At 39.9% G+C, this 24,914-nt stretch overlaps 1 protein-coding gene across 1 annotated transcript in view; it reads right to left on the bottom strand.

Moving 5' to 3' along the window:
* Positions 1-24,914, bottom strand: part of DLG2 (discs, large homolog 2 (Drosophila)) — a 124,690-nt gene that overhangs the window by 34,727 nt on the left and 65,049 nt on the right. Inside the window, exons 3-4 of the mRNA XM_010004403.1 lie at positions 16,885-17,061; positions 6,542-6,617 (exon numbers count right to left, since the gene is read on the bottom strand). Coding sequence (XP_010002705.1) covers positions 6,542-6,617; positions 16,885-17,061 — 253 coding nt within the window. The remainder of the gene's footprint in view (positions 1-6,541; positions 6,618-16,884; positions 17,062-24,914) is intronic.

Here is a 24,914-nt window from a genome sequence, read left to right as displayed (position 1 = left end):
TGAGGATTACAACTACACCAGTCATCATTTTTTCTAAGCAGCGGTTGGAACACCAGTTGGAGGCTGAGTTGAGCACTTAATCCAGCAAGAGTGCTCAGATTTCTTTGAAGAACACCCCATAGGCAGCTGCTCCCATTAAATAGCAACAAGAAATAAAAATGACTGGGACAACAGCTAAAATTCAGGCTGGAAAGGGAAGGAGGGATGAATCTGGCTAAGATTCAAAATAAAGAATATTTAATTGTGTGTCAGTACCTACACCACCTTCACTAACCCTCACCCCTATCATCCTGCAGGTAGATGTATGCTGCTTCATTTATGTTCAACCTCTCTCTTAGTAAATCACTGTACTTATGATCCCACATGTTCTGGTGTTTGACACTTCCATTATCTTTTACTCAGGATCTGTTGCTATTTTCTGGTTATCAAATTTGGTGGTGGGGGGGGGTGTGTGGAGGAAGAGAGAGGCTCCTCCTTTTCTCTCTTCATACATGTACACATGGACAAATACACACGAACATGGACAGAAATGCTATTCCCAGGCCTGTGTCACTCCTTTCACTACCATTTGGCTACTGGGTGGAAGGAATTCAGAAAAACATGATTAAGCAATTGAGTGGATTTTTTAATAAGGCAAGCTTATGGGCCATTAAGTGCACTTTTTGGTCCATGTCAGAGGATCTACTCTTTCTCTGTCACTGCAATGTAACCCACTGGTGAGCGTGTGTCATCAGGCTCTCCAAATCAGCAGTTGGCTCCACAATGTAAATGCAAGTTTTCAAATATGCTCAGACTGCAGATTTTCTTCTGCTTCTATTATTGTTCCAGTACCAACCATTTTAGGAAATCCATTCATTATGTCAAATATTTTTAGAAGAGGAGTGCAAAGAAAAGTTGGTAAAAATACACTGATTATGTGGAAAACTCTCTGATTATGGACTACAGAATAGTTTCTCCATAGAAGTAGTGAAACTATATATTTAGAAAACTGAAGTCTAGTTCAAGTCATATATGTTAGAAATAAAAGCCAATTGGCAGAGAGAGAGGTGAGATAGTCTAATACATATTTATACTTTCTGATTTGTGAGAAGCAGGAGTTCATTTGGGATTATCATCCCTTTCTCTGCACTGATGCACCCAGATCTGTGGTGGTGAACCAGCACAGATGCTGCACCTGAGACCAGGGCAGGTGTGACTGCAGGTTCTGCTTAGAGAAGACAAAGACAAATAATCCAGTCTCCAAATACATGGAGAGAAGAAGAAATAACAACAGGTTTAAACTGCAGCAGTTTAGCCATTTCTAATGATGAGGAGAGTGGAACACTGGAATGGGCTCTTTGAGAAGAGTATGAAATTCCTGTTGTGGGAGGTCTTTAAGTAGAGCTCAGACAAATGAGAAACAGGAGTGAGGTACAGAAGACAGCCTCAGTGCTGGACTTGGTGACCACCTGAGGTTCCTTACAGACCAGTTTTTCTCTGATTTGATGACAAGGGCTGAAAATACCATGATTTTCTAGAGCATAAAATGTTTAGAAATAGGTAGGACTTTTTTTCTTTTGTTCCCCCCAAATACAGAATTCAGAATCACAGAATGTTTGGAGTTGGAAGGGACCTTAAAGACCATCAAGTTCCAACTCTCCTGCATGGGCAGGGACATCTCCCAATAGAGCAGGCTGCTCAGAGCCCCATCCAACCTGCTTAGTAAGTTGTCAAAATATGTCCTATGTATCAAGTCTTGACAGTGACTGGATTTTTACATTTGGAGGAGAGGTGCTTTGAGTATGTGAGGATCTTATTTGCACCACAGTATTGAGTTTGCTTTCTCAGTCAAGTTTAGCTTTTTCCTTTCATGTCTCTGCACAGTGTTGCTAAAATGACAATAAAGCAAGACGGTAACCTTACATTGCAGGCAGGGCTGCAGGATCTGTAAATAGAATCTGCTCATAACAAATATTTTTAAATGCTGTCAAGCTTCTGACTGACATAATAAATACCTTCAGAGGTATTTGAAGGGGCAGGCTAAGTGCAGTGTAGGTGATCTGACTGGAATATGAAAAGCATTGTGGATGACAAGTTAACTGAATAGAATAAAAGACTAATGGATAGTGATGGAGCAATAAGGCATGGGTCACAGCCCAGGACCTGCACTGCTAATGTGCAGCAGAGCTGCAGGGAGAGATTTTGGAGGGATGGGGCAGTCTCCTTTCTTGACAGGCACCTTGTCCCCATTTGGCACCCCACTGAGCAGCCTCACTAGTCCACTAATCATTGGGAGACACACTGAACACCCCCATGCATCCTGACACACACATTAAAGTATGGGAGATTGTGAAAGGCATGACATTTCTTTCACTGGGAACTGAAATTGGGTATTTGTCCATAATCATAGAATGGTTTGGGTTGAGAGGGAATTTAAACATCATCTAATTTCAACCTCTTTCCATAGGCAGGAACACTTCCCACTAGACTAGGCTGCTCCAAGCCCCATCCAACCTGGCCTTGAACACTTCCAGGGAAGGGGAATCCACAGCTCCTCTGGGCAACCTCTGCCAGTGTCTCACCACCCTCACATGAAACGACTGCTTCCTAACGTCTCATCTAAATATCCCCTCTTCCAGTTTCAAACCATTGTCCCCTTGTCCTATTACTACATGCCATTGCAAAAAGTCCCTCCCTAGCTTTTCTGTAGTCCCTTCAGGCACTGGAAGGTGCTGTAAGTTCTCCCTGGAGACAGACAATATTCTAGAGTCACTGGCCAATTAGGGTGTGAAATGAAAAGGCAGATGGTATAAAAAACCAGTTCTCTGTACAACCTTGTTACCCAAACATTATGCTTCAAGGTAATGCAACACTTCTCTGGAAACAGGCAGCGTCCATGAATATTAGAAAAAAGGTGAGATGCTGATAAAGCTCTTTGCCATGTCTGTAGTTTCCACTATAAAAATACTTTCAAGAGAGAGTCAAGAAAGAGTATATGATCTGATAGGGAGAAAAGTAGAAGGAATGCTGTTTTTGTCTCCTGAAAGACTGGTTGTAATTACAACAGCTGAGAAAAAAGCAGGTTCCTGGCTCATCTCTTTTCCCTCTGTAATACTTCCATCACTGTTTGACATTCTTTTTTATTCAGTAAAAATCTGAAAATCCCTCAGCCACTGTAGGTTTGAGGATTAGAAAAGGAAAGGCTATTCTTGTTCAGCCTGAAGCTCATGGTAGGGGGAATTACCAAGAGTTCAGTACTTGGCCTTGGCAGATACCCAGCCCTCCCCACAGCTACCAACATGTTCTGTTCCTTTTGGCACAAAGCTGAGAAGCAGAAAATACTTGGAATATGATCTTGAGTCCAAAACAACATAAAGCATACTTTTGAATTAAGTTTGTGCTCACATAACTCCTTCAAGCTTCCTTCAACATAAAGATCAGACATAAACCTTTTGGCTGTTCTGTTTTCCAACAATTATCCCTAGACCAGTGGGCCCCATAGACTGAGACAGTAAATGCTTAGGAAATCATGACTGTGTTATGTTATCTTCATTTTCCTTTTGTATGCTTGAAACTTCAAAGCAGCCAGTGTCCTGGAACCCCTGCCCTTTGCTGCAGTACCATAGAGCAGCTGTAGGGAACTTGAGGGGTAGAATGGTTGCTTTGCTACTGCAATAATGATTAGAAAAGCTGCTGAAGATCACTACTAGAATAATCTGAATGAAGCTAGAGATTGAACTTGGTCAACTGAAGCACAAACTTTCCTTGGTGAAATGAAACTTATACCAGTATTTGTATTATTTTTCTTATTACACAGGTGTCAGCATCTCTAATTGGTTTGATACCTTTAAAAATGTTAATAGGACCAAGAATTTTTATGATGTCTCTGAACCTGACCAAATAAGTTTATTTTGGCCAAAATAAACAAAACATGAAAGAAAAGTAGCCCTATTGGTTTGAACTTTTTCTGAAGTTGCCCAGTAACAGATGTTTAAAAGAAAAAGTCAAAAAACATCCTTTCCTTCTAATACCCTCTCTGCTTTTCAAAAGCAACAGTTACTAGGTCCTGAGTTACATGACCAGAGTGTTAAGTTTTCATCAGATCCCCTGTTGTTAACTTATCTAATGCTTTGTCAACTTATTTTTTTAAACAATACCCTGCAATAATGAGCATCAGAATTTTATTAGGCATTGCATGGAAAGGCACTATCTGTTGGCTGATTTAAACTTGACACCCAAAGCTCCATAACTGTGTTTCACATTCCCTGTTTCTGTAACCATCCTGATTTTGTAAACTTTTATTTCAGAAACCATAGATTGGAGAAGTCTAATGAAATGAATTGAAAGTGATGGAAATATTCTAAATCACATTTTTAAGAAATGCTGAATTCATTTTTTGGATGAGGTAATCCACCCAAACTTGGCTTGAAGAAGAACTTTGAAATGCTAACAGGTTTGTCAACTGCACAGCTGAGTGTTCTTAAACACCTTTTCAGTGAGGCACAAGATGATCACCTACAAATGTCACACCATCTGCAATACTTTCTTTGTATCTTACCTCTTGGTATGTGATAAAAATAAGGCATAAACAGATAAAAATGCATAAGACATTTATAGAATAACTAGACAATTCTTTCAGTTTAAAATGTGCTTATGCTTAATTTATCAGTGAACTCTTCATCCCTTAGTACTCTTTCAAACACAAGCCTATATAATATTTTCCCAAAAAGCTTTGAAACTGTGGGGCTATTTTTTAATAGATAAAAGCAAATTTTAGCAAATACTAACACTAGAAACTGTGCTCCCAAAAGGGTACAAGGGTCTTGCTCCGTAACTACACAATTTCCTAAACATTGGAATAAACAGCCATGTGAGGAGGTGGAAGATTAATGTTACATTGATGACAAAAATGGAAAAATAATTTGGGGAATCAAGAGGTAATTAAATTCTTGACAGACTGATTTGAATAAGAACCATTAGTTATATGAATGAATTATTCTCCTGAGGCTTTGATATGTACAGGAAATAGACATTCAACAAGTGATTTTACTGGCAATATAAAGCTTATGATTTCCCCAAATAAGTGGTAACATTAATTTACAGGTTGCAGAGAGTGGTCATTTCAAACTAAAAAACAGAGTTCTGACTCCTGAAGAAAAGCAGTGAGATAAGAAAGTATTTTCACAATACAGTTTGTTATATATTCGATACCAAGTTATCTGAATGTGCAAATAATGTGCAGAGACTGAACTCAGATTTCATGTACCTTCTGAATCTGGAAAACTGGTTTCTCTCAGTGCAATTATTCTGCATTTGCATTTAACTCAGGAACTCTTCTCTAGAGCGGTACCAGGGAAGTATTTGCAAGGCTGAAGTATTATTTTGCTGGTATGTAGAGGCTCGGGACCCACTGCACTTGGAGCTGCACATTCATGGCAAGTGGAACTTTTTATCCTGCTAATCTATTACAGTCTAAGTGAAAGGACAGAATGAACTGGGATAAAGTAGTATTATTCTCATTACAGAGGGAAAATTAAGCAAGGAGAGATTAAGAATGAGAATTTCATACTAGGCAGAGGACCACAGGATTAACAGGTCTGGAAGAGACCTGCTGAACCACTTGTTTTTGTCCTTTCCTAGCACCTATCTACAACTGTAACCTCTCATCACCCGGTTTTGGCCCTGCCCTGTGTTCCCTGCAGCCAAACAGGCCTTTTTGCTGATGGTTTCTGAAGCTCTGTCTCTTGGTTTGCTCACAGAAGTTTTCAGTGGTAAAGCCCATGTGTGGCAATTGGACTGCTTTCAAAAATAAATCCCTGCACATGTCAGGTCAAGTATTCACTGCTGCCACAACCATGAGCTATGTTGCAGCAGAAAAATACACCTCAACAGCCAGGACTGTGGGCATTTCTCATGCTGTAACTCTTGCCAGCCAGATGGCAATGTTCAGGGTATTTGACATCAGGCAAGTGAAAATTGTTGACTGTTTGGGACAATAAAGCAATGAGCAATGCTGCAGAGCACGAACAGTCAGGATGCTGCTTGGTCCAGATAGGAAACGGGCATGTTTGTGTTGGCTGGTCCCTCGTGCCTGCTGTGAAACACACCCATCTTCAATGTCTGTCACAACTATCAAAGCAGAACATCTGAAACCTAAATTTTGCATCTGGGACTCTTTAACATTGAACCATTTGGGTGAAATTTAACATCTTTTGAAGCCAGTGAATTTAGACCTCTTGCTCTATTAATGAAACAAATCTCTGTCTACATTAGTTTTTAACATCTTCCCTAGTCATCATTTAACCACAATCACAGCTACCACAGAATGCTCTTTATTTTCTTAGTATCTTCCAGTTAGGAGGCACTATCATTCAGTATTATTATAAAAATAATATTTAAATATTTAGAAGATTACATCAAACTCTACCCCTATCTATATCTCATTATACTCCAGTTCTTGGTTGCAACAATCTAAATACTCCTTCTGTTAATTTTTTCTCTACTCTGAAACATATAGAACAATTGGAAAGTTCAATTTCAAAAGGTTTCATTATTTACATACCCCTTTTGCATCAATGACACCAGGTTTCGCGTTGAATTTCACCGTCTTCAAACGTGCTCGTTCCTTTCTTTCAACTCTGGGGAAAAGAAAACACAAATAAAGCAATGCATGTGAATTATAGCAGTCTTTTGAATGATATGTTTGATATCTGACCTGAGACCATTGGTGGCTTACTAAGCATAAAGTGAGCATTTAAGGCAAATTATACAAATTGGAAAGAGAGAGATGTCAGGTCACTTCCTCAGCCAAGCAGCAGTTTTCTGGCAAATACAGGGCTGGGTTTGAGGAGCCTTGGCTGTCCTACACCAACAGAACAGCACTCCCTCCCAACACAGATGGCAGCATGGTCAAAACACATTAAGGACAGATTTGTCCTCTCCAATTTAAGTTGAACGAAAAAAATGCAAGATTTAGGGTTATTCTACAGTCAGAGAAATGAAACAGGAACAGAGAATAAGCTGTTCACCTCAGTGCTTTCAGTTGTGCACTTTCTGATGGAAGAAATTTCACAGAACCACAGAATCATCTAGGTTGGAAAAGACTCTCAAGATCAAGTCTAAGCATATACCTAACACTGCCAAGTCCACCACTGAACCATGTTCTTAAGTACTACATCTACAGGGATGGTGACTCCACCACTTCACTGAGCAGCCTGTTCCAGTGCTTTGACAGCTCTTTCAGTGAAGAAACTCCCTCTGTGCAGGCACCTTTTTCTCTTCCTATAGAGAGAACTTTGTTCCCCAGCTTACATAACTGGTGAACTTTGAGATCTTCTAAATAAGGTAAAATTAATTGCACAGTTTCTGAATCTATTTAAAAAAAAAAACAACCCCATGGTTTTGGAGTCATGAACTACTTAAAAAAATACCTTAAAATATCTTGAAATTAGCTTAAAATACCCTACAAAACAGCATATGACACATGACACTGGTGAATGGTGTCTAAGCTCATGGCAAATGCAAAATAAAAAGGATGAAGCTTCACTTGATGGTTTGAGAAGAGGTAAGAAATTCCAGTTGTTGGAAAGGAGAGTCTTGCCCCTTTCCCCTCTACTGCTCCCAACAGTGCCCCTCATTGCTGCCTTCTCCACCACAGAAGACTAGTTCTAGTCTGGCCTCATGAACTGGTCACCCATTAGCAGGTGGATGCATTGGGTGAGTTTATCTTAAATATCAGTTTAATGCAAATAAACCCAGTACACTTTAATCAAAACTGTCAGAAGAGATGAACCAAAGTGCTGAAAGGGAGAGCAACAGGAATATACACTTTGGAAGCTCATTCCCAGCCTGAGCTGATATATCATAGAATCATAGAGGGGTGTAAATTGGAAGAGACCTTAAAGATTATCTAGTTCTAACATCCCCCCTAGATCAAGTTGCTTAGAGCCCCATTCAACCTGGCTTTGAACGCTCCCAAGGATGGGGCTTCCACAACTTCCCTGGGCAACTTGGGCCAGTGTCTCACCAGCCTCACACTACAGAATTTCTTCCTAATGTCTAAAAATAATAGTGGGCTGGGAGTGCCTGTGGGATTGAACCTCTTACGGGGTGAGACACAAGAATTTGCAAAACAATGAAGGAACCACTCGGCTGTAGAGGCCTCAGAGGACACAGTCCCTGTGAGCCCAACCCCTGGGACCTGAGAGCCCAAACTTCCGCATGATATGACCTAAAACTAGCTTTAGTCTGTACAGTTCTAATATTTGTATATTTGAAGTTTAAACGCTCCAATGAAAAGCCTGACAAGAAGCCATGAATGTCCTTACTCACCTGGACTAATATGGTCATTATTGAAAAAATGACATTTACTACCTTTGCAAAATCACCTACAGGATCTATCATCTGCTGGCCCAAACAAAAAAAAAACCAAAACAACAAACCAATCATCTACCTATAATTGAAACAGTAACTCTGTTTGTCTAAAATTAGGAATTGCTCTAGGAAATCTAAGTTGAATCCTGCAAAGCTAGCTTATAAGACTTTGATATTGCATTTTTATTAGACAATAAATAGCTGAGGAAGAAAGTGAGGTTTTTTTAATCCTCCAAACTGGTACAGATATGACCCCCTTTTCTAACTTTCACAGTTTCCCACAAATGACATTAGGACACATTCCTGCAAATCTTTTGGTTTCTAAATCTGGATAGTAAGAATGCCTGGTTTCTGATAATTATTTAAAAAAACCCAAACAAATTCTAGTCTTCTGATAGAATAATTTATACAACATGTTTCCTTCTGTCTGAGAGGAATTATATGTTTCCTACTGAAAAATGGTGAATGCTGGTTACTATCGTTACAGTTTAAATTTAGAATAAATGCATCTCTCTGTAAATGTGGAATATTCACATGGAAACAGCTCAAATGCAACTTTCAAAGTAAATCTATGTTATTAAAAACACATCTACAGTTTTAGACTTAAACTAGCAGATGAAATCCCTTGATAGTACTGGTAAGAAATGAAGACCTGAGGCTGTGTAATTGCCTAAATAGGATGGATGCCTTCTGAGAAAATAATTAGCTCAAATGAACACAGTATTCATCTTATTAATCTGTGTTACTATATAAACTCATTGCAGTCCTGTCTAACTTCCTAAAACATGCTTTTAACTTAATTTCTTATTCGCTGTGTAAAGAAATTAGGGAATTAACCCTGAAGAGTGGATCTTATTTATGAAATTCGTCATGATTGCATTACCAGCCACTTGCTGCTTTCTTCAGGCACAGCAGACAGAGAAGGAGCTGCAGAAACATTCTGCATTGCTTTGAGAAGTATATAAATAATGTTATTAAGTGTCATTAATCCTCCAAGCAAACATACCAACAACGTACATACATGCTCAGCATGCTTGCTGGATACTACAAACATTTCATATCTGGGGCTGTATTAAGGACAGCACCTGGTGTTGCCTCCCATTACAATTTTCCTGACACCTTCCACAATAAAACTGTTCTCAGTCACTTATAATTTTGCTGAACTATAAACTTCCACGCTGAAATCTCATGTGTTGTAGGGTGATTACATTGGTGTTGCTGCCCAAAGGGTCAACAAAATGTACTGACTGTCAGGAAAAGGCTAGAATAAAATGACAGTTTATAACATACTCTTTAAGCACTGCAGCTCAGGCACTTGACTCCCTTCATGTCTTGGGTCTGTGACTTGAAATATGGCAGGGGTTTGCTCTGGCATCAGGAATATACCTCTCTGGTCTGGTATCTCTGGCTGGTATCAGAAATATACCTGAAGGAATCAAAGCAATATCTGAATGCCTGAAAAATTTTGGTTTTTGCAGGTTCCAGAGAACTCTGTTAGCATTTAGCTTGGTTCTCTATAGATTTTGTCATTGCTGAGGTGCAGGACTGCAGTCAACTAGGATGTTCCTATAATTTCTCATTTGAGCTGGCAGGACACTTTTGCCATAGACAGAGCTATGAGGAGAAGAGACTTTACAGAGAAGAGAACATATTGCATTCTTCCAGTACCAGGAAAGCTGGAGAGGGATATTTTACAAGGGCATATAGTGGCAGGACAAGGTGGAATGGTTTCAGGCTGAAAGAGGGCAGAATTATATTAGATATTAAGAAGGAATTATTTCCTGTGAGCGTGGTGAGAAACTGGAACAGGTTGCCCAGGGAAGCTGTGGATGCCCCAACTCTGGAGGTGTTCAAGGCCAGGTTGGATGTGGCTTAGAGCAACCTGGTCTAGTGGGAGGTGTCTCTGCCCATGTAGAGGCATTGGAACTAGATGATCTTTAAGGTCCTTTCCAACTCAAAACACTCTGTGATTCTGTTTCTAAAAAGGGAATTAAAACGAGAGTGATAAAATGTATGGAATATCAATTCTTTTAGCATCATTGATCCACCCCTTAGAAAACACATTTGTTTAAAGGAACACTAATGTAAGCACTTTTAGCACTTTGTTTCTGAATCTTCAAGTTTGTAGGTGCTACATTTAAGGAAAAATACACTTGACTTCCTTTTTTCATCAAGAAAAAGGGAGTTTAGGCACAAAAGGTTTCTTGATGCAGCTGACATTATAAATATCTATATAGCATAGGAGTGTAAATTCTTCATATTGCTTTAACTGACAGCAAAGCTGCCATCTCTTGGACAACACTTTGATCAATCAGCTGAGGAAATTTATTTAAAAAAAAAGAAATGTTTCATTTCAAACTGTATCCCTTTTTCATCTATCACTGCCACACAAAGCAGGATTATGGGGATTTGTGTTAAAAATGAAGTGAAGGGGGAGAATTCTCATCTGCCAATTTGCAGAGGCCCAAATCTGCAACCCTCACTTGCCTGATGTAATAAACACTGCTCCCATGTCCCTTTCCAATTATGTATCTTCATGATGGAGCTATGCTTGAGGGATGGAGGAAAGCGCAAATATGATTTCCAAAACTGCTTCATGGCTCAAGTCCCATTTGCAAAAGTGCCTGGAGGTCACTGGAGGTCAATGAGATTTCAAGAAGAGTTCAAAGACACCTGCATCCAGCATTCAAATGTGACTTGGGAGCTGAAATTCTCCGAGTCCCACATGGAAATAGCATTGCTTATCACAATTGATGGGGATTTCACCTCCAGCTTTCCCCCACTCTTCAAGTGTAGCTCCCTGTAGAAATACTTCTTCGTACAAGGAAATGGTCTAAGAACATCTGAGATCCTGGACAATTGGATACTGTATACTTCTTTGAAATATAAACTCTTGAAATATATAGACTCTTGAAACCTGTCTTGGTAGTTCACAACTGGCCCATTAAAAAAAAAAAAAAAAAAAAAAGTTTGAAATCTATTCTCCTCTTCCTATGTACAGCTAAAAAAAGTGGAGAGGTACATTGAAAATCTACCTCAGCCTTCAGTGTTCCCTCACTAGCAAGCTCAAGACCTCAGTGATTTGGGACGCTGTTCTCTTCTTACTCCTCTTTTGAAGAACTAACTACAGGGATGCAGCACCCACTGCACCACAACATCTACCTTCCTTTACCATCTCTGGGCACATGTTGCTATTGAAAATGGGCATATCTCAACCAGACATGAGCTGCCAGCAGGACTTCTGTCAGTGCCTTTCTAAAAGCAGTCTTCACAGCAGAGATGTAAAATATAGCTGAGATTTGCTTCAATCTTCAATAACAGCATTATCACGGGTGTAGAGTACAGATGCAAATAACAAACTGGTGTCAAGAATCAAATAAAATGCTTACAATACAGTAAATTGCACAGATTTGACACTGAGGTGTTCTGCAGGATGAAAGTTATTTCCAAATCCAGCATGAGAACTGTAGAAAGGACAGCATTAAACAGAAGACTGCAATGTAAAATGGACATTTGCAAGACCTTGCTATATTTTACATCTCTGTTAACATGTTTCTTCTTGTCTTGCTTTGCCATTTCCAGGTCATCTGCATTGTATTTGTTTTTTCTTGCCCATCAAGTGAAATAAACATGAAAATATGTATTACTATATATAGCCCAAATATGTGGACCCAGGCCATAGTTTGTTTATTGCTTCCATCCTCTGCACTGCTTAGACTTATTTTCATGAGATCTGAGCTTAGCCATTCTCCAAGTTTTTTTTTTTGAGCATTCTTGAAGTGGTATTTTTGGAACAGAATGTGTATTTTTCAGAAGGAGAGAATGTGCTCTCGTTCTGCTCCCCACCCTTAGTGACTTGTCTATAGAGAACAGCTCAGCACCTGGTCAATGTTTAATGGAAAGAGTAGACCTAATACCATTAGGAAATGAATTAGCAGAAAATTGTAGAACAATTTTCTTCTGTTTAAAAGCTAAGGGCTGTTTTCCTTCAGCATTCAAGCTTCCCCTCACTGCAAGAGAACAGGAAGAGGTTTATACATACACATACATATACATTTTATTCCATATTTATTTTTTTCCAATTAGATTAGTAATCACAGTCAGGTAACTTATTTTGAACAAAGTTTACATGATTATGCCATGTTAAAAAAGTTTTATTAAAGGATTAAAATCTTAAGGGATGTTTAGCAAGGCAGACAATTTAAAGGAAACGATTAAAAATAAAACTCACTTGAGTGGATAAACATGCCCTTCTGCCAAACTGAGCAGATTAACAAATTTAAGTTGGCTTTTTGGCCACAAGGACTTCAGTGCTGGGAAAACTTCTTGGTCCTTGTCCTTAAATATTTGTGAAATGTTGCTTTTCAAGTTCTTTTCACCCAATTCTGCTCTGAAAGGAAAGTTTGTTCACAGGTATTTGTGGGGAGAATGCCTGACAACACAAATACCAGGCTGGTAGCATCATGCAGCTTCAGCTGGTAATAGCAGAGAGACAAGTTTCATCACCTCTTGCAGTCAGATGTACCTAAACTACCTGAAAACAGAAATAATGGAATGACATCCAGTCTAAGAGTGGTTCTGTGGCTGCCCATCTTAAAGACAACAGAAAGATGAGTGCAAATATTTTAGTGTTTTAGGACCAAATCCTCATTGGTGCAGTGGGAGCAGTAGCAGAATAATGGAATCATAGAATCATACCATGATTTGGCTTGGAAGAGACCTTTAAAGTTTATCTAGCCCACCTCCCTTCAGTGAGCAGGGGCATCATCAACTAGATCAGGTTAAAGTGGTGAGAATTTATACTGAGCCATTCTGGGGCAATTAATAAATTACTTTCAGACCCACAGACTCCAGTCAAGGAGAAATACACAAGCCACAGAAAATAGTGAAGCTTGACATTCATGAAGTGGGAGGTTGCTGTTGTCTGGGGCTTGCAATGTAGCCTGTGTGCAGAGACTCAGCAAAGTAAAAGCAGAAAGAACTGGAGGTATAAAAATCAATGCTACAGCAAATTAAAATATCTTTTCTACTGAATTAGAGCATCTGCCTACAGATTTAATACACTCCAACTTATGCACATTGCTTTCATGCTTTTTGTTGATTCACTTTAACTAATCTGAGGTTTTCCTTGGGGAGAGAGTCTTAGACATAGGCTGCTCAGCTTGTTGCTGAATTTTATGGGAAAATGATTTTTTTTTTTGCTTATCCTGACAATGAAAAGAACAGTGAGGTAAAAAATAAATTATTGTGATCAGAAACCAGCATATGTAGAAATTAAAATGTAAATCTATACATCTAATTGTAAAGAAAGTCTACTTTTAATCTAATTCTGTTGGCTGTTCTAGTATAAAATAGTAATTTTTGATGATTGGGGAGTAATTCACATGCATAAGCTTAATACATGGGTAAAACCACAAGTCTGCCCCAGACATTAGTACAGGACTGGTGGTTATGTCTCTGCATCTTAGCAATCCTGCCCAGCATGATAGTGGTGCCCTCCTCTCCCTTTACACATAGCTTGAATAAATCTTTGGGGTAGACATGGAAGCAAAAGAAAGTTGGCCTGCAATATTAATTAATTAATATTATGTAATAACAACTATTTGGTGACTATTAAACCACAACTGAAGTGATTTGCTCCCTCTTATGCTGAAGTCCCACCTTTCCCAACATCAACATGACTCAATATCAGATAATTTCTATAGCATTATGTTTGTTTTTGAACCAACTAGCTACTCAGTCCCATGGTCCAGAAAAACAGCTGTTACCAAACAAGAAATACATACTGACAAATGGACACGAAGTTGTTTTCAGATGCAGGAAGGTTTGCAGTGACACTTCAGCACTGTAGGATAGCATTTAATTTTTCCTAATCTCCACTGAGGTCACTGGCTGAGCAGCTCATGAGATTTGGTCCTTGCACAGACTGGGGGAGAAACACAAAGCTACTCTCACTTCTCTGGGCTGCCTATTTCAGAAAGCCTCCTCTAGCTGCTGTGCTACTCTCCAAAGCTCCCTCTGGAAGCCTGACTTTAAAATTTATCACTCAGCAAGGCAACAGGTCCACACACTGACAGCAGCACTGAAAACTACTGACAAATAGCTTTCAAACTCTATTGAATCATCAAGTGGTGAGGTCTGGTGATGTATCCAGCATCCTGGAGAGAACAGAGAGTAGTAACTCCCCTATAATTATAAATTATTTCTTCTGACATATCACATATATCATAGAGGAGAAAAAGAATATGGAGCTTTGATTTATCATTCAAAATTTCTCTTAGCTCATTCTAAGAGCTTAAATGAAGATTTTCATGATGTAGTTGCCTACATTTGGTTAAATAAATCCTAGCACTACTCTGGTTTAGATCAAGCCTCTCATAGTCAATAATCCATATATGAAGAGGATGTTCAACTCTGAATTAATATGTTCTGGCAAGAATGTTGAGCTTTATTCTTTGCAGCTCTACCCTCCCCTTGGGTGGTGTAAATGACCACAGAAGATGCGGGCAAAAGAAAGAAAACAATACTCACTTTTCAGTGCATTGGAAAAAATCCTGTACAAATGAAAACTTTTATGAGATCATGACAACCTCCCCCCACCCCAGCTCAGGTGCATTACATCATTACATTAGTACAGACAGAAAATCAGATACCATTGATTTTTCCAGACCTCTCAGATTCACTAGTGAAGAATCAGGATGACAAGTGGAGAGTCTGGTAACTATGACTGTATCTTTCAAAATTCAAGACTCTTATTTGTAGACTAGAACCAACTTATTTTCACCTTGCCTGTTTTTCTTTTCTCCCAGTGTTTCTTAAGCTACAAGTAGTTCCTGGGCTGTCTCATATGTCTGACCTTAACTAGGGGTGCCTCTTTTGTCCTTGAAAACATCACCGTGCAGGTAACTCAATCCACTTTGGGTTCTTACATCGTCTTCACCTTCATGAGAATAGAACTTCACATCTTAGTCAGTTGCTTTGCTTTGCCCTTTTTTCCCCTAGAGTTGTTTTATTATGTATGACAGCTTTTTGTAGCTTACCACATTAAGCACCACACTGTGAGTGAGCTTTGTGCACATCTGGCCCTCAGTAACAACTGAAAAGACTTTCTTTTCCCGTGTGTGATTGCAATCATGTCATTACAACAGTATTTACTGTAGCAAGTAATAGTAGGCAAGTATTCCTTTTTCAATATCTAGACTAAATCTGTTTAATGGGTGCATTTTCCCCATCTTAAAAATTATAATGTAGTTTTTCTTTCTATCTATTATACAACTCCAAATCGGCTTTTTGTTGTTGTTGTTTTTGGTTTTGGTTTTGGTTTTTTTTGTTTGATGGAAGTCCTGGTGTGGTTGCTATTCAAACAGGGTCATTATTAGACCAAATAAGGTCCTTGCAGGACTCATGTCAACAATGGCCTTTCAGTTTACTTTTACATGATTGAGAACAAGGAATACCATGAGGTCTACAAGCACCTGGGCCAGCTCTCTTGAAACAGCAGCAGGTGCTCTATAATGCACCTGATGTCCCATTTCCCCACCAGAGAAAATAGGAATGATCATTTTAATATTAATCCTAAAGCTGACATAGCTAGAAATAGCAAGTTTATATGCAGGATGGCAGTATTGCTGCAAAAGAGAAGTGTAATCTAGTTTGACAGATTTCATTTTCCTCCTACCCTTTCAGTTTTTGACCTTCCTATAACAACTATCAACAGAGGTAGAAGGTAATGCTGATTGGTATGGTTGTTCTGATGCTATCAGAGACTTGTGACCAGTTCTAAAAAAGAATTTAGACAGAGGAAACAATACAAACAATGAGAGAGATTCAGCTGTCTGTTCTGTCTCCATCAGTCAGCATGAATCCATCTCAGCCAAACAAAGATTCAGATTTAGTTCGGACAGTGGATGAAAGTTCTTTCATTTGCATGATATAAAAAAATTACTGTGATATTGATTATCCATTAGTATCTAGGCAGGCAGAGAACAAATTAACCAAGTTTCAAGCCAAAGAGGACCATTCTAGGATTTAGTATCATTTTTTACATCACATAGGCTAAGAAGTTTAGTTTTATTACTCTCTCAAAAGAAAGACATACAATCTTGATTTGAAAATGTCAAGGCATTCTTTACAGCTCTCAGCAGTCTGATGCAGTAGCTAATCACCCTGATCTTAAGTCATGTACTCTACTTCAAATTCAGAGCTAATTCCAAGCCTTAGATTCTGGTTATTCCTTTTTCTGACAAAGAATTCTCTTCAGTAGACAGTTCTCTTTTCCCCTTCACTTTTTTTTGGTGAAGATACTAATTGACTACAATTGACTCACCTTTTGAGTTTAAGTACAGTTAAACTGCCTGAACTTTTTTTAATCTCACAGCAAAAATCCCATCTTCCAACTCGCAAAATAATAACTATAGGATTTTCCTCTAGTTCCCCAACTTTTTCAGTAGATTGATGCACCCTGCCTTTGCAATCAGATGGAATATTTTAACACCATGACTGAGAAGGTAGAAAGGAGGAGGCAGCACTCACCTCCTCTTGCTGGGTATAACTCCCATCTCTTCACTGTCTCCTTCCAGAGTGACCCTCCTCGCCTGCCACCACTCATCGTCCGAGGCGTTGATGACATGAAGGATGTCTCCATACTTAAAACTGAGTCCTTGGCTTGGGAGGCCACTGTCTTTGCTCTTGTCATAGTCAAACATGGCTCTGTGAAAGGGAATAAAGACATGTAGAGAGGTGATTGTATCAGTCTTGGGAACATTTACTTCTGAACAATTTGCTACCCTTGCTCCTTTCCAAAGGGAAAGGTCTTGCTCAGAGGAAAACTTTCCACTGTGAAGTTAATCTTTACAGAATCTTCTGTTTTTAAGAGAAACTGAACAGTGGAGTATGGCATTTACTGTTCCACTTAATCAAGAACAATAACCATCTCAGAGTATCTAGTAAACAAACCCGGTATCCAGAAGCCTCTCTTGTCACCTTGCCAACAGCTGTTTGTGGTTGTTGAGCATGTCCTTTGCTCCCACTTCCCAGTGCTCAGAGAGGGCTTGTCTGGCACACAGGGTGGGGAGGGCTAAATACAAGGGACCAAAACTGTGCTCCTGGCAATGCATTTCTTTAGGGGAACTTTTAGGGGAATTTAGTATCTAGGTCAGAACAGAAGTGAGGTTTCAAAGGGAATCTCTTGATTATTCCCACTCATTGTGCTTTGGTTCATGTCCTGGAGGTGCGTTAGGTGGCACACATTGGATTACTGAAATTTGAATGATACCCTGACCAGAGTAGTTCTAGTCTGACATACACGCCACCAAATCCTCTCAGGATGCAGAGAGAACCACTGCTTTCACTGTCCATGGCCAGCCCCTGCTCAAGCAGCCCTAGCCCCAGCTATTTCTTTTGATGTTGAAGATGTTTTGCACTAGATTGAAGTGGACCTCTACCTTGGGTATGCCCATACAAAAAAGTCCTGTGCATAGGACATGTACATTAGTATTGGACATATATAAGCCTAGAGACTCCATAAATACACACTCAGAGCTATCTTTAAAGTATCTGGCTATCAGACTGTGGCTGGGAATAGTTCAGCCTGAACTTACTGCCTAAGTATTCAACCTGGATCATGGAATTGCACAGAATCACAGAATCTGTCTAGTTGGAAAAGACCTTTAAGATCATAATGTCTAACCATTAACCTAACTCTTGCAAGTTCACTGCTAAGGACCACATCTGTATTTTTTTTAAGCACCTTCAGGGATGGTGATTCAACCACGTCCCTGGGAAGCTTGTTTGCGTGCCTGATGATCCATTCAGTGAAGAAACTTTTCCTAATATCCAATCTAAACCTTCCCTGGCACAACTTGAACCTATTTCCTCTTGTTCTATCACATGTTAGTTGGGAGCAGAGACTAACCTCCACCTCACTACAACATCCTTTCAGGCAGTTCTAGAGAATGATAAGGTCTCCCCTCAGCCTCCTTCTCTCCAGGCTAAACAACCTCAATTCCCTCAAATGCTCCTCATAAGACCTGTGCTCCAGACCCTTCACCAGCTTTGTGGCCCTTCTCTGGTCTCACTCTAGATCCCATGGAAGACCTGCAGCCTGCCCTGAGGTCTGTATTACCAAGCTACAGTGACACCAATTCTCAGCCTTGCCCAGGCCTGTGCCTGGCACCTACAGCAGCAGTGTGCAGGGCAGACATTCCCATTCCTCAGGGGAAGACCCTGCACATGAATCCCAGCAAGGCTTTACTTGAGGGCAGGTTGCTCATTGGAGTTACTTAGCTGAAAACCCAGATCTTGGTTTCTTACAGGAAAAAAAAAATAAATGGGAATATTTTTCCCATGTCAAACACTTTTTTAAGATAATACCTATCAAGAATTGATGTTTATTTCCTATTGGAAAAATAATAAATTATAATCCTGACTACAGAAATGTCAGATCAGTAAAATCCCAAGAGGTATAGAATAATTCCTACTTTTTTATTGTCAGAAGTAAAGCCGTGGCAATCTCTTCACTGAAAAACACTTCTGTGAGAAGGATTTGGTATAATTAATTGTTGTGCATTGTAGTGTAATTGTGGAGACTGATTATAGCAGCTTTATGGGTAGATTCAAAACACTCGAGACTACCTCTCATAATGAGGATAACTAAAAAGAAATTATCAGAGTTGCAACTGTGCAACCAAAATAATTTTAAATCTCATATAAGCACTTATTCTGCATGAAAGGTCTGGTCAGGAGGAGGAAAAATGTTATTTGGAGTATATCTTCTCTCTAAGAGTTTACAGTCATGTACTAACATCTTTAGAAAAGCCCAGATAATTCTGTCCTCTGAGGATGAAGACAATAAATGAACCTGCTGAATTTTACATAATCCATGAATTTAGGTATGCTTGTGCCTTTCTTGGTAAATGTTATTGGACTGCATGTAACCTTTGAAAAATTTGATTGGCTTAGCAGTGGAAATCCTTTAAAAACTTGGAAATATCTTAGTAAAAATTTACATTCATAAAGGCTTCCTATCAGTAGCAGGTCACCTGCTGCCTGCTCAAATAAGGTTTTCTGTGAGAATATATATTGAAGAAATATATAAATCCAGAAGCAGCTTAGTATCATCAGTCACCTCTTGACAAACTAATGACACCTGATCTCTGAAGAAATGGCAGTGCACACACCAAACAGGCACACAACATACAATCCTGTTGGTGTTGTCCTTATCGGCATGCTGTGGTCTGAGTTTTATCACTGTATTGAACACCTGTTGTCTTCAAAATTCACCAAATAATTGTGTACCTTGTTATGGAAGCTTGTCAACATCTTGAAACCCTGACCACATGGTTGACAACTACGCTGAATACTGGGCAGATGTGATACAATCCTGAATCCTTGCATAATTAAATTCCTCAAAGCAAGTGACAGTATATTCTGTTGCAGCTATATGCCACATGCCAAACTGGAAATGCTCCATATTCAGCAAGTTCTAAGATGAAGGGTGTGCTTCAAAGGCCAAGCAGTAGGAAGGAAGCAGAGCAGTGTTATCTGCCCTTGAGCAGACATTCATACCTCAGAGCTCACATATTTGACTGCCATTGTGCTAGCAATGTTTGGCACTGACTTTCTTTGATTGGAGTAATCATCTGCAGTGCTAATTAAAATGAGATTATAGACCTCAGACAAGAGAATTTTTGAGCATACATTTCATGGAGTGAAAGACTTTGTGGCTGCGTGCTCTACAGATGCTGATTACTCCATCAGTAAATGAAAAGGATATGAAAGCTGACTTCAGTGCTCTTTCCTAAACATTTCAAATTAAGAGCCAGGTTCAAGTTGACAACATAACCATATTTAAGCTCACAACTTTGATAACGTTTCTGGCTCTGTAAAACATAATTTTTCAAGCTGACAGTTGACCCAGCTATAAAACACAAATGGAGATCTTCAGTCTAGGCATCACTGTGCAAGTAGATGTTAACACGGCTGCCTTGGGCAATAGAGACACCTAAGAACATTCATCCTCACCTCCTTCTTTCAGTTCTCAGCCTGCAAGTATAGTTTTGATCTCTACGTGTCCAATTCTAAGCTCTAGTTTTACTTATTTAAGAGGCTGCCATGTAATTTCTAATTTTCTACCTGATGAACTGCACCCACTTCTGTTCATGCCCAGTCTTGCAGGCTTATATAAAAATAACACAGCTGCATCTGTTGATGCACTGAAGTGGTACAAAATGAACATGGCCAGACCTCTCATTTGGTAAAGGAGCTGGGCAGGGCAGACAGAAAAAAGATGCATTTTTTTGCTTTACTCTTTCATGGTTTTGGACAATGACAACCCAGTCTTATTGGATACCACACTGCATCCTGCAAGCACTGCGTGGAGAACTGGCCTTCAGAAAAGTACGTCTCTCACTGAAATTGACTGTAATAGAGAGATGTAACAGAAAAAATAAAATAAAAATAAAGGAGAAATGGTGGCGATACTGTGGGGTAGGGGCCATGGCTGGGACTTCATCCCGAGCTGCACGTAGGCCTGGGAGCATGGCCTAAGTCTGCAAAGCAACTAATGCTGTGGGAAACAGTTCTTTTCTTCCCCCCAGTACCGGCTTGGCTTGCGACAAATGCCCATAAAGACGATCGCTGTGGGTACTCACTGCACCCCTTGCCCGCTGCTGCTGGTACAAAGGAGAGAGAAGAAAAGAAGACAAAAGAGAGAGGAGAAGGAAAACCAAATACAAGGAACCGAGCTGAAAGCAGCCCTGGCTGAGACCAGCACAGGCCACGACTTTGCCAACAGACCCAGGTCCAGTGAGGAAAACAGCGTCAGACTCCTTGCTTCTCCAGCGCTGCTGAGGTTGCCTAAGAAAGCTCTTCAGGGTGATAGCAGTGAGTGGCCCTGCCACCCGTGCCCAGACTCCAAAAAGAGCCATCCCCTGTGTGCCCAGGCACATGGCAGCTCGGCTGCCAGAGGCACCAGAAAGACAAAAGAAGCAGCTGCAGCCGCCCCTGCTGTCCCTGCCACTGGTGCCATCTGCGCTAGATCTGCCACTGCTGCCACAACTTGCCTCATCCCCTACTCCAGGAGGATGTGAGCACAACAGCACCATCCAAACCTTTCACCTCTAACTAAGCACAACATCACCACCCAAACATTTCACCTCTAATGCCTTCTTGCCCCGGGCGTGTCATTGGCCCCTCACTCACACGCACCTCATCAACCCCATACAGGAACGGCTTCGGGCTCTCTCTATCCCAAACTATAATAGTCTTGTTTTTTCTTTCTCTCTACTGACCGGGTACCTTTACATATCCAGTTTTCCCCCCACACATACTTTGAAAACTTTTACAGTAAAATGGGATTTTAAACACATAATCTATGTGTGTGTGTGCGCGCACGCTCCCGAGAGGAGCTTATCAATGGGTTCTATATCCAGTGGAAGCAAGCTGGCCCCAGGCCAGGGATGGACCCACCAAAATAATTAAGAAGGCTATCCTGAATATAAAATTTGGTGTTAGAAAATCCTGAGAAACAAACAGGGTGGTTGTGCCCTGAGATATGGCACCTTTGACCCCAAACTGGGTTCAGACCACGACACACTAAAACTTTCATCTGAGGGTCAAGTTGAGCTTTCAGCAAAGTCTATTTGATCTATGCAAGCTGCTTTAACAGGATAACATCCTAAGGTATGTTAGAGACTTTAGATGGTTTTCTACCATGCCATGGGGAGCATCAGAGGAAAGGCTAAAATGTTGTAGCATCTTCCACAGAATCACAAAATTGTCATGGTTGGAAAAGACCTCTAAGATCACTGTGTCCCACTGTCAACCCCTGCCCCACCCCAAAATACCTTAATGCCCCCTTCCTCTCCCGAAAAGAGATGTCTAAAAGAAGCAGCAAAGAGGTGTTATTCAAACAAGCCAGAGGATTTAACCCATGAAGATGTGTCACAGTGCCTCTCTCCGTGATGTTACATGCATCTGCACAGAGCACAAGCCCACATTGTGCAGATACTGGAGAGCCTGCTCAGCAGAGCTGAAGAGCCTTCTGAACTTGCCAACATGACTATACGTTTTCAAATAGCCAAGTCTGCTTATTCATGGGTTGTTCAGGCTGTTCCTCTAGGCACTGAGCTGTAACTCATTTTTACTGTCTTTTACTGCAATTTAAAGAATAATAATCTCAAGAACCTTACAGCTTTGTAATGGCACTTATCTGACAGGCTTGGGTACTAACAGTTTCTCCTTTTTTCTCCACAACTGATAAAAACACATCTTAAAGAGCAATTCTTCTTCTTTCAGGTGTTTTATACCCTCAGGTAACTGTTTGCATCCACTGTTAAGCCATTTTTGGATCACATAAAACAGAACCAAGAGCTCTACAAAGCTTTTTTAGCAGTAAAGGCTCTTTTTCCAGACAGCTGATTTAAGTCTGCTTTTGATAGTAAATTTTTCAAATAAAAGGAAATCAGTTTAAATTCTTTCATTTTAGAGCTGTCACCAGTGTCATGATCACACCAGTATCAAAAAGTCCTGTTCAGTATATTCTAGGCAGTGCATTTCTCTAACAGGACTTTGGATTACACAGAACAGATGACACAATTTGAGGCTTCAAATACAGTAAACCCAGTGATTACACTGGAACAGAACTTGCTACCAACTAATTAACCAGATGTGGTGAAATAATGATTCGGCCATTTTACTTCTGTTGTTAGAAAAACAGGAATAGCAGTGGTTGTGATTATCACAGACCTAAAGTATATGCACCACATTTCCACTAATGCTTTTAAATTTTTTTCCTCAATTCCCAGTTTTCACATGAGTTTGGGAAAAATGTCTAGTGTCTCTACAAACGTTTTGAAAGTGGAAACTGCTATTCAAGTGCAAAGTGTTGCTGCTATCTTGGTGAAACCCTCCTGCTTGTAGAAAAATTAAGAAACACTGTTCTGAGGGAGTGAAGCAGAAAGTGAAGGCATTTAGAACAGGCTGGATATCACAAATATTTACAATTATATGAGTCTTGTTTCCTTGCTATTCTTCCAAACTTCAGAAGTGATCATTACACTTAGGCTAAGCCCAGCAGTACTTTGGACAGGTTTTATTTCTGTGCTTGGGTGCTTCTTAATAATTTTTAGGGACCCACATCAGCAGTAAACATGAGATGAGCGTTTCACAACAGCATCAAAATTCATTGCTTAAGAATTGCTTGAAATGAAAATACTGCCAGCAGCAAGCTGTAACATACTGCCAAACATGCAGTGAGGTGTCCTCATGGCAGTGAAGACTTCTAGAACAGGGGCACTTATTTCATCTACTAAATGTAAATCAGCATCTGAGGTATGTCCAAAAGCTAAGTTGCATTGCACAGTATATTTCTATTTGTGATGACACCTATTCTTGTAGTAATAAATGTTTGACATGGGAGAAAACATATTAGCTTTAAGGAAATAGCAAATCAATTCATTGTACAAATCACATATATTGCAGCCTACTGGCACCCACCATGTCTATATTGTTACCAGCATTTTAAGAATGAAAAATAGGATACAGAAAGACTAAGTGATCTTGCTTAAGCCTTTGGCAGAAAAAGGAACCTGAAAGAGAAATGTAGTTTCCTCAGCTAATACTGTAAACACCATTTGTAAGTTAGTAGTATTCATGATCTTCCTGGCAAGGCCAGGGATATTAAAGCATTTAGAGCACAACAGTATGTTCTGCTGAATGCTCCTGTATGCTCAGTGCAAAACCTCCAAATCTTCAACTCCTGCATCACTGTGCTATGGTCAGTAATCTCAATTAGATACAGTACAGGTACTGTGTGGCAGCTTTATTTGCATCTTTGAAATTACTTTCTTCTTCTGCCACAGATGGGAATTTGCACATAAATTTACAGACTGCTCTTTGCCATTTGCTTTATTATGAAATGACAACAACATTTAGCACAAGAGATCTTCAGCTTCTGTAAACAGTCCTAACTCTTCTGCAGTCTGCCAGTGTATTTGCGTTTACATCTCTTAAGAATATTATTATTTTGTCTGAAAATTTCCTTAGCAGAAATTCTCAGTCATCAGGCTTTATGGCATCATCATAAGGGAGTGACACTTTATACTTCTTCTTCTCCACATCTATCCTACCACAATGAGAAAATCCAGTGCACAGGGGTTTAACCGCTTAGACAGTAATTCAGGAACAGAGTCAGAATCAGACCCCAAGTTTCATAGCTGTCTTTTCTGCTCTCTCACTAATAGATGTATTTCCACCCACTTGCAAGCTCAGCTTGAAGAAAACGTTAGAAGAAAATGATACAAGCAGCCATTGTAATACAATTAAGATGCCATAAAAAGGGTTAAATTTTCAGATAGAGACATGTTGATAAAGACTTTCACCTTCTCCTAGCTTATTTCTATCTGGAGAAGATGAACAGGTAAATCCTATGTGTAAAGGGCATAGAATTTGCTCTGTTCTTGTGAGATGTGGGAAGCTCTGAAGTGCTGCTTACTATGTCCAGAGGCTGCTGGAATAGCCCCTGTGCTAGGGATGATTCTGCCCTACTTTGTCACCTGCTCTGA

This window comes from Chaetura pelagica, unplaced genomic scaffold, assembly GCF_000747805.2.
Source record: "Chaetura pelagica isolate M959 unplaced genomic scaffold, ChaPel_1.0 scaffold59, whole genome shotgun sequence".
Classification (NCBI taxonomy): domain Eukaryota; kingdom Metazoa; phylum Chordata; class Aves; order Apodiformes; family Apodidae; genus Chaetura; species Chaetura pelagica.
Note: the sequence above shows the minus strand (reverse complement) of the source record. Positions and strands in the feature narration are given on the sequence as shown.